The following is a 10,118-nucleotide window of genomic DNA, read 5'->3' as shown; positions in this document are numbered from 1 at the left end:
GTGGAGAGGTTTAGGCAGGGAGTTCCAGAGGGCAGAATTGGAAGAGTACAGAAATCTCGGGGAGTTATGGGCTGGAGGAGGTGACAAAGATAGGGAGGGGCAAGGCCACGGAGGGATTTGAAAACAAGGATGAGAATTTTAAATTGGAGGTATTGTCGGACCGGGAGCACGGGACGGTGTGAGTTAGGACACGGGTCGGTGATCACAGGGGGTGATGGGTGAGGGGGACTCGGTGCGAGTTAGGACACGGGGCAGTATTCACAGGGGGTGATGGGCGAGTGGGACTGGGTGCGAGTTAGGACACGGGGCAGCGATCACAGGGGGTGATGGGTGAGTGGCACGCGGTGCGAGTTAGGACACGGTCAGTGAGCACAGGGGTGATGGGTGAGCGGGACTGAGTGCGAGTTAGGACATGGGGCAGTGAGCACAGGGGGTGATGGGCGACTGGGACTGGGTGCGAGTTAGGACACGGGGCAGTGAGCACAGGGGGTGATGGGTGAGTGGGACTGGGTGCGAGTTAGGACACGGGGCAGTGAGCACAGGGGGTGATGGGCGACTGGGACTGGGTGCGAGTTAGGACACGGGGCAGCGAGCACAGTGGGTGATGGGTGAGTGGGACGTGGTGGGAGTTAGGACACGGGTCAGTGAGCACAGGGGGTGATGGGTGAGTGGGACTGGGTGTGAGTTAGGACACGGGGCAGTGAGCACAGGGGGTGATGGGCGAGTGGGACTGGGTGTGAGTTAGGACACGGGGCAGTGAGCACAGGGGGTGATGGGTGAGCGGGACGGTGGGAGTTAGGACATGGGTCAGTGAGCACAGGGGGTGATGGGTGAGAGGGACTCGGTGTGAGTTAGGACACGGGGCAGCGAGCACAGGGGGTGATGGGTGAGCGGGACTCGGTGTGAGTTAGGACACGGGGCAGTGAGCACAGGGGGTGATGGGTGAGCGGGACTCGGTGAGAGTTAGTACACGGGGCAGTGAGCACAGGGGGTGATGGGTGAGTGGGACTCGGTGTGAGTTAGGACACGGGGCAGTGAGCACAGGGGGTGGTGGGTGAGTGGGACGGTGGGAGTTAGGACACGGGGCAGTGAGCACAGGGGGTGATGGGTGAGCGGGACTCGGTGCGAGTTAGGACACGGGGCAGTGAGCACAGGGGGTGATGGGTGAGTGGGACTCGGTGCGAGTTAGGACACGGGGCACAGGGGGTGATGGGTGAGTGGGACTCGGTGTGAGTTAGGACACGGGGCAGTGAGCACAGGGGGTGATGGGTGAGTGGGACTGGGTGCGAGTTAGGACACGGGGTCAGTGAGCACAGGGGGTGATGGGTGAGTGGGACTGGGTGTGAGTTAGGACACGGGGCAGTGAGCACAGGGGGTGATGGGTGAGCGGGACTGGGTGTGAGTTAGGACACGGGGTCAGTGAGCACAGGGGGTGATGGGTGAGTGGGACTGGGTGTGAGTTAGGACACGGGGCAGTGAGCACAGCGGGTGATGGGTGAGCGGGACTGGGTGTGAGTTAGGACACGGGGCAGTGAGCACAGGGGGTGATGGGCGAGCGGGACTGGGTGTGAGTTAGGACACGGGGCAGTGAGCACAGGGGGTGATGGGTGAGTGGGACTGGGTGTGAGTTAGGACACGGGGCAGTGAGCACAGCGGGTTATGGGTGAGCGGGACTAGGTGCGAGTTAGGACACGGGGCAGTGAGCACAGGGGGTGATGGGTGAGCGGGACTGGGTGTGAGTTAGGACACGGGGCAGTGAGCAAGGACACGGGGCAGTGAGCACAGGGGGTGATGGGTGAGCGGGACTCGGTGTGAGTTAGGACACGGGGCAGTGAGCAAGGACACGGGGCAGTGAGCACAGGGGGTGGTGGGTGAGCGGGACTGGGTGCGAGTTAGGACACGGGGTTGCAGAGTTTTGGATGAGTTGGAGTTTACGGAGGGTGAAAGGTGGGAGAGCGGTTGGAATAGTCAAGTCTCGAGATAATAACGGCATGCAACGTGACAAACCAGAGGCCGGGGAGGGGTCGAGAGAAGTGGGAGTGAGGTAGAGCTGGGTTCATCAGCGTACATGTGGAAACTGACGCTGTGTTTTCGGATGATTTTGCCGAGGGGCAACATGTCGATGAGAAATAGGAGGGAGGCAGGGATAGATCTTTGGGACGAGAGCGGGAAGAGAAGCCATTGCAGGAGATTCTCTGTCTACCATTAGATAGATAAGAATGGAACCAGGCGAGTGCAGTCCCACCCAGCTGGACGATGGGGAGGTGTTGGAGGAGAATGGAAAAGTCATGCAGGACGTGGAGAGTGCACCATGGACGCAGGAGATGTCAGCTGTTCAGCACTTGTCTTATGCAGATGGGGAAAGAACACGAGAGAAGTCCGTCATAAACTCACAGTCTGCAGCTTAGTGCAAGACACACAGTGAGGGGGGGGGGGCGGAAGAGGGGGGAGCCCTTGGCCAGGCCCTGGCTCGGCCCTGGCTCTTCCCAGCTCCCGATTCTCCCTCCCAGAGGTTCCACACATTCTTCCCACGCCAGCTCAGCAAATGTGGGGAGACTATTCAACCAGCGGGGGAAATCGCAGCCAACCTGGGTCCTGACGTCCACAGACGTGTGCCTTCCAGTGAGGGTGTCGCTGGTGAGAGGTGGAGACAGGAGGTCCGGCTTGGTGGTCTCTTCCCTAACTCCGGGGTACCGAGGTCAGTTGGGGCAGTTCTGCCCAGCCCAGCGAGTGCGATTCACAATCACTTCAGGCAAAGTCTGTGCCACAAGGCCCAATGGCAAACCTCTCTCCGATAAGTCAACACAAGGATCAAAGTCTTCCCTTTAAACAGTAACTTTATTGCTTAAAAAATAATCTCAAAACACATGTGAATCAGGTCCAAAAAAATAAACTGCATGATGCATCTTTGTCTTGTTCTTGTGGAGTGCTTCCGATCGAACAGAGCTGGGCCGGAGTGGCTTTCCTCGGTCTGTACTTGTATCTTGCTGCCATTGAGGAGTGTCTGTAAACAGGCTCAGTCATTTATCAAAGCCAGGATCATGCTGCAAAAGGAGAAGACGGTCAGACTGCTGCTTTCATATTCGCCTGGAGTCTAACCTCACCCCACCAGGCTGAGAAGCACACATCACACTACCCTCACTGACAACACTCAATTAAAGGAGGACTTGCATTTCTATAGCACCTTTCACAACCACCGGACACCCCAAAGCGCTTTACAGCCAATGAAGTACTTTTGGAGTGTGGTCACTGTTGCAATGTAGGAAACACGGCATCCAATTTGCGCACAGCAAGCTCCCACAAACAGCAATGTGGTAATGACCAATTAACCTGGGTTTTTTTGTGATGTTGGTTGAGGGATAAATATTGGCCAGGGCAAATTCCCCTGCTCTTCAAAATAGTACCATGGGATCTTTAATGCCCAGCTGTGAGAGATGGGGCCTCAGTTTAACATCTCATCCGAAAGACGGACCGTCTGACAGTGCGGCGCTCCCTCAGTACTGACCCTCCGACAGTGCAGCGCTCCCTCAGTACTGACCCTCCGACAGTGCGGCGCTCCCTCAGTACTGCCCCTCCGACAGTGCGGTGCTCCCTCAATACTGCCCCTCCGACAGTGCAGCACTCCCTCAGTACTGACCCTCCGACAGTGCGGTGCTCCCTCAGTACTGCCCCTCCGATAGTGCGGCGCTCCCTCAGTACTGACCCTCCGACAGTGCGGCGCTCCTTCAGTACTGACCCTCCGACAGTGCAGCACTCCCTCAGTACTGCCCCTCCGACAGTGCGGTGCTCCCTCAGTACTGCCCCTCCGACAGTGCGGCGCTCCCTCAGTACTGCCCCTCCGACAGTGCGGCGCTCCCTCAGTACTGCCCCTCCGACAGTGCGCCGCTCCCTCAGTACTGCCCCTCCGACAGTGCAGCACTCCCTCAGTACTGTCCCTCCGACAGTGCGGCACTCCCTCAGTACTGCCCCTCCGACAGTGCGGCACTCCCTCAGTACTGTCCCTCCGACAGTGCGGCACTCCCTCAGTACTGTCCCTCCGACAGTGCGGCACTCCCTCAGTACTGCCCCTCCGACAGTGCGCCGCTCCCTCAGTACTGCCCCTCCGACAGTGCATCGCTCCCTCAGTACTGTCCCTCCGACAGTGCGGTGCTCCCTCAGTACTGCTCCTCCGACAGTGCGGTGCTCCCTCAGTACTGTCCCTCCGACAGTGCGGCACTCCCTCAGTACTGTCCCTCCGACAGTGCAGCACTCCCTCAGTACTGTCCCTCCGACAGTGCGGCACTTCCTCAGTACTGCCCCTCCGACAGTGCGCCGCTCCTTCAGTACTGCCCCTCCGACAGTGCGGCGCTCCCTCAGTACTGCCCCTCCGACAGTGCGGCGCTCCCTCAGTACTGACCCTCTGACAGTGCGGCGCTCCCTCAGTACTGACCCTCCGACAGTGCGGCGCTCCTTCAGTACTGCCCCTCCGACAGTGCAGCACTCCTTCAGTACTGCCCCTCCGACAGTGCGGCACTCCCTCAGTACTGCCCCTCCGACAGTGCGGCGCTCCTTCAGTACTGCCCCTCCGACAGTGCGGCGTTTCCTCAGTACTGACCCTCCGACAGTGCGGCACTCCCTCAGTACTGTCCCTCCGACAGTGCGCCGCTCCCTCAGTACTGCCCCTCCGACAGTGCGGCACTCCCTCAGTACTGCCCCTCCGACAGTGCGGCGCTCCCTCAGTACTGACCCTCCGACAGTGCGGCGCTCCCTCAGTACTGACCCTCCGACAGTGCGGCACTCCCTCAGTACTGACCCTCCGACAGTGCGGCACTCCCTCAGTACTACCCCTCCGACAGTGCGGTGCTCCCTCAGTACTGACCCTCCGACAGTGCGGTGCTCCCTCAGTACTGTCCCTCCGACAGTGCGGCGCTCCCTCAGTACTGCCCCTCCGACAGTGCGGCACTCCCTCAGTACTGTCCCTCCGACAGTGCGCCGCTCCCTCAGTACTGCCCCTCCGACAGTGCGGCACTCCCTCAGTACTGACCCTCCGAGAGTGCAGCGCTTCCTCAGTACTGACCCTCCGACAGTGCGGCGCTCCCTCAGTACTGACCCTCCGACAGTGCGGCACTCCCTCAGTACTGACCCTCCGACAGTGTGGCACTCCCTCAGTACTGCCCCTCCGACAGTGCGGCGCTCCCTCAGTACTGACCCTCCGACAGTGCGGCACTCCCTCAGTACTGACCCTCCGACAGTGCAGCACTCCCTCAGTACTGCCCCTCCGACAGTGCGGCGCTCCCTCAGTACTGCCCCTCCGACAGTGCGGCGCTCCCTCAGTACTGCCCCTCCGACAGTGCGGCACGTCCTCAGTACTGCCCCTCCGACAGTGCGGCACTCCCTCAGTACTGCCCCTCCGACAGTGCGGCGCTCCCTCAGTACTGCCCCTCCGACAGTGCGGCACTCCCTCAGCACTGCCCCTCCGACAGTGCGGCACTCCCTCAGTACTGCCCCTCCGACAGTGCGGCACTCCCTCAGCACTGCCCCTCCGACAGTGCGGCGCTCCCTCAGTACTGCCCTGGTGTCAGCCGAGATTTCTGTGCACCCATACCACATAGATTAACACAACCCACTCTCAGTTATAACTCCCTCTATTACACAAGCCCAGTATCAGAATGTGTTACAAGTCCCTCCATTACACAGCCAGCCTGAGGCTGCGGACAGACTCACCTGTACAGGTAAATGAAGAAGCAGAGAAGGTGGAATCCCAGTTTAACCATCGCCTCCTTCATGTGAGTTTTGAGCTGCCCACGATTGTGGATCTCTGTCGGGTCGAAGACTCCCACGTTACCGCAGGGGACGCCCAGGTACCTAGGGCAGATCGTTTGATAACAGTCACAGTAACCTCCTCACACCCGGCTGGATAAAACACACATTCATTGTATTTTGGAATCAGGCACAGAGTTTCCCTCCTGCACAATACAACACAGATTCCAAGCTAACTCTCCGTGTCTTTGTATCAGTGCATTCACTGCGATCAAACCCTAGTCTTAACCTTAAAAATCTCAGCTTTACCGTCTCATGTGAAAGATGGTTCCTCCGACACTGCAGCACTCCCTCAGTACTGCCCCTCCGACAGTGCTGCACTCCCTCAGTACTGCCCCTCCGACACTGCAGCACTCCCTCAGTACTGCCCCTCCGACACTGCAGCACTCCCTCAGTACTGCCCCTCCGACAGTGCTGCACTCCCTCAGTACTGCCCCTCCGACAGTGCTGCACTCCCTCAGTACTGCCCCTCCGACAGTGCGGCACTCCCTCAGTACTGCCCCTCCGACAGTGCTGCACTCCCTCAGTACTGCCCCTCCGACAGTGCTGCACTCCCTCAGTACTGCCCCTCCGACAGTGCTGCACTCCCTCAGTACTGCCCCTCCGACAGTGCGGCACTCCCTCAGTACTGCCCCTCCGACAGTGCGGCACTCCCTCAGTACTGCCCCTCCGACAGTGCGGCACTCCCTCAGTACTGCCCCTCCGACAGTGCGGCACTCCCTCAGTACTGCCCCTCCGACAGTGCGGCACTTCCTCAGTACTGCCCCTCCGACAGTGCGGCACTCCCTCAGTACTGCCCCTCCGACAGTGCGGCACTCCCTCAGTACTGCCCCTCCGACAGTGCGGCACTCCCTCAGTACTGCCCCTCCGACAGTGCGGCACTCCCTCAGTACTGCCCTTCCGACAGTGCGGCACTCCCTCAGTACTGCCCTTCCTCAGTACTGCCCCTCCGACAGTGCGGCACTCCCTCAGTACTGCCCCTCCGACAGTGCGGCACTCCCTCAGTACTGCCCCTCCGACAGTGCAGCACTCCCTCAGTACTGCCCCTCCGACAGTGCGGCACTCCCTCAGTACTGCCCCTCCGACAGTGCAGCACTCCCTCAGTACTGCCCCTCCGACAGTGCGGCACTCCCTCAGTACTGCCCCTCCGACAGTGCAGCACTCCCTCAGTACTGCCCCTCCGACAGTGCGGCGCTCCCTCAGTACTGCCCCTCCGACAGTGCAGCACTCCCTCAGTACTGCCCCTCCGACAGTGCGGCGCTCCCTCAGTACTGCCCCTCCGACAGTGCAGCACTCCCTCAGTACTGCCCCTCCGACAGTGCAGCACTCCCTCAGTACTGCCCCTCCGACAGTGCGGCACTCCCTCAGTACTGCCCTTCCGACAGTGCGGCACTCCCTCAGTACTGCCCTTCCGACAGTGCGGCACTCCCTCAGTACTGCACTCCCTCAGTACTGCCCCTCCGACAGTGCGGCACTCCCTCAGTACTGCCCCTCCGACAGTGCAGCACTCCCTCAGTACTGCCCCTCCGACAGTGCAGCACTCCCTCAGTACTGCCCCTCCGACAGTGCGGCACTCCCTCAGTACTGTCCCTCCGACAGTGCAGCACTCCCTCAGTACTGCCCCTCCGACAGTGCAGCACTCCCTCAGTACTGCCCCTCCGACAGTGCAGCACTCCCTCAGTACTGCCCCTCCGACAGTGCAGCACTCCCTCAGTACTGTCCCTCCGACAGTACTGGCAGTGTTGGCCTGGATTATGAGGCTTGAACCCACAACCCTCGGACCCAGAGGCGAGAGCGTTCCCACTGAGCCACGCTGGACCCCGAGGTGTGTGTGACCTCTCTACAGGGTGTTCAAGAACCGAGATGCTTGTGATTTACATGATGGGTTTGCTGCCCAAAGGCTTTTTGAAGCTTTTTAGCGAATCAAATTGAGGCTGACTGAGTCAGGGGCACCCACCTGTAAAGATTCCAGGCTGCTATTGGCACGTTGAGCAAGAAGATGAACCAATGCATGGAGGCGAACATCAGCACAGTAACAATTCCTAGACCAACCAGCTCGGGCAGTACCCACTGCAAGAGAAAGGATAGCGGCAGAGAGATCGCTACAAAGTGCAGATCGAGAACCAGTCACGCTGGGCGCGGGCCAAAGTAAACAGGCTTCCGTGGACTCAGTCCAGACAGTGCACGCGTCCTGTACAGAGGTACCAAGATCGCCACCCGACGGAAGGAGCGAGGGAGGGAGGGAGGGAGGGACTGGCTGGTGGTGTGACAACACCCGACCCACTCGAGGGCCCAGCCTTCTCTACACTCTGGCTGCCAGGATCCTCGCTCACTCTGCTCTCCCGACTGTGCCAGCCTCCCTGGGAAAGGCGTAAGGCTTGGCCGGGGTGAGCGATGCCAGACTGAGGTCACTGCTGATCGGAGCCTGGGCTGGGCCGAGCAGGACTGAACTCAGCAGCACTCTGGTGCTGGAACCACCCCGGGTTAGACGCTGAGGTTATCCACTTTGGTGGCAAAAACACGAAGGCAGAATATTATCTGAATGGCGGCAGATTAGGAAAAGGGGAGGTGCAACGAGACCTGGGTGTCATGGTTCATCAGTCATTGAAAGTTGCCATGCAGGTACAGCAGGCGGTGAAGGCAGCAAATGGTATGTTGGCCTTCATAGCTAGGGGATTTGAGTATAGGAGCTGGGAGGTCTTACTGCAGTTGTACAGGGCCTTGGTGAGGCCTCACCTGGAATATTGTGTGCAGTTTTGGTCTCCTAATCTGAGGAAGGACGTTCTTGCTATTGAGGGAGTGCAGCGAAGGTTCACCAGATTGATTCCAGGGATGGCAGGACTGACATATGAGGAGAGACTGGATCAACTGGGCCTTTATACACTGGAGTTTAGAAGGACGAGGGGGGATTTCATAGAAATATATAAAATTCTGACGGGTTTGGACAGGTTAGATGCAGGAAGAATGTTCCCGATGTTGGGGAAGTCCAGAACCAGGGGACACAGTCTAAGGATAAGGGGGAAGCCATTTAGGACTGAGATGAGGAGAAACTTCTTCACTCAGAGAGTTGTTAACCTGTGGAATTCCCTGCCGCAGAGAGTTGCTGATGCCAGTTCATTGGATATATTCAAGAGGGAGTTAGATGTGGCCCTTACGGCTAAAGGGATCAAGGGGTATGGAGAGAAAGCAGGAAAGGGGTACTGAGGGAATGATCAGCCATGATCTTATTGAATGGCGGTGCAGGCTCGAAGGGCCGAATGGCCTACTCCTGCACCTATTTTCTATGTTTCTATGTTTCTCACAGCCGGTCCGCGGGATGGACAGTACTGCAGTCCGACACACACGAAATTCCTCCCCCCCCGGTGGTCACGTGTGCCCCAAAAGGTGGCAACGGCTGCTGCTATAGGATCTTTCCTCGTACGCTGGTTTCACCAGGTAGCAAAATATCCGGCTCCATTTCACTGGCCCGAGTGCTCTGCCTGGAGGCTGTCTGATTCTTTTATACCAATCGGAACACAGCACCGAATCCCCCCCCCACCCCCCACATCGCCTCACCCCTCCCCTCCCACACACACATCACCCCCCCACCCGGTTCCCACACACCGCCCCACTGAGCAGGAATTACCTTGTTCAGTTTCGAGCAGCAGGCCCGGGCGTTTATGTAGTCACATTCTAAATCCGACAGGGTTATAATCTGCACAAAGTCAAGGAAATCACTCGGACCATCCGGCCGGCCCTCCCTCCCTCCCTCCCTCCGGCCCTCCCTCCCTCCCTCCGGCCCTCCCTCCCCTCTCCCTCCGGCCCTCCGGCCCTCCCTCCCCCCTCCCTCCCTCCCTCCCTCCCTCCGTGTTATTCTCTCGCTCTGTCTCTCACCGTGTTTTGCTCTGTCTCCATTTCTCCCTTTTCTTTCATCCTCTGATCTTTCCCCATCTCCTCTCTCGGTTTCTCTTCCCGTTACCCTCTTTCTCCCCATCTCTCCCTCTTTCTCTCTCTCAATCTCTCTCCTGTCTCTCTCTCTCTCCCTCTCCTGTCTCTCATTCACTTTCTCACCACCTCTCACCCTCTTTCCATCGTCTCACACTCTCTCTCACTCCCTCCATCACCTGCTCTCTTTTTCTTTACCCCATTTGTTACTCTCCATTTCTCTCACCCTCTCCGTTTTATTCTCGTTCTGTTACTCTTTCTCTTGGTCTTTTTCCCTCTCTCCATCTGTTTCTCTGACTCAATCTTTATTTCACATTCCCCAACACATTTCTCCCCTTCTCACGCACACATTCCCTCCCTTCCTCTTCCATATATCTCCCTCCCTCCCCCTCTCT

At 58.8% G+C, this 10,118-nt stretch overlaps 2 protein-coding genes across 2 annotated transcripts in view; one reads left to right on the top strand and one right to left on the bottom strand.

Annotated features, from left to right (window-relative positions):
* Positions 1 to 2,819: 2,819 nt before the first annotated feature.
* Positions 2,820 to 9,488, bottom strand: cnih4 (cornichon family member 4). Its single transcript, XM_070884611.1, has 4 exons — positions 9,425 to 9,488; positions 7,757 to 7,869; positions 5,704 to 5,844; positions 2,820 to 3,044 (listed from the first exon to the last, which is right to left on the bottom strand). The coding sequence occupies exons 2-4, from the start codon at positions 7,822 to 7,824 to the stop codon at positions 3,017 to 3,019; spliced, it is 237 nt and encodes a 78-aa protein (XP_070740712.1). The 5' UTR covers positions 7,825 to 7,869; positions 9,425 to 9,488; the 3' UTR covers positions 2,820 to 3,016.
* LOC139266715 (alanine--tRNA ligase, mitochondrial-like) overlaps positions 9,116 to 10,118 on the top strand; it is a 32,136-nt gene continuing 31,133 nt past the window's right edge. Inside the window, exons 1-2 of the mRNA XM_070884301.1 lie at positions 9,116 to 9,122; positions 9,235 to 9,287. Coding sequence (XP_070740402.1) covers positions 9,116 to 9,122; positions 9,235 to 9,287 — 60 coding nt within the window. The remainder of the gene's footprint in view (positions 9,123 to 9,234; positions 9,288 to 10,118) is intronic.

This window comes from Pristiophorus japonicus, chromosome 7, assembly GCF_044704955.1.
Source record: "Pristiophorus japonicus isolate sPriJap1 chromosome 7, sPriJap1.hap1, whole genome shotgun sequence".
Lineage (NCBI taxonomy): Eukaryota > Metazoa > Chordata > Chondrichthyes > Pristiophoridae > Pristiophorus > Pristiophorus japonicus.
The sequence above is the reverse complement of the archived record's forward strand: the minus strand, read 5'-3'. Positions and strand labels throughout refer to the sequence as shown.

Coding starts and splice junctions, on each gene's coding strand:
- cnih4 (XM_070884611.1), bottom strand. CDS start 7,824: ATGTTCGCCTCCATGCATTGGTTCATCTTCTTGCTCAACGTGCCAATA. Junction 5,845..7,756: donor GCAGCCTGGAATCTTTACAG/GTGGGTGCCCCT, acceptor GATCTGCCCTAG/GTACCTGGGCGTCCCCTGCG. Junction 3,045..5,703: donor TTCTTCATTTACCTGTACAG/GTGAGTCTGTCC, acceptor CTCCTTTTGCAG/CATGATCCTGGCTTTGATAA.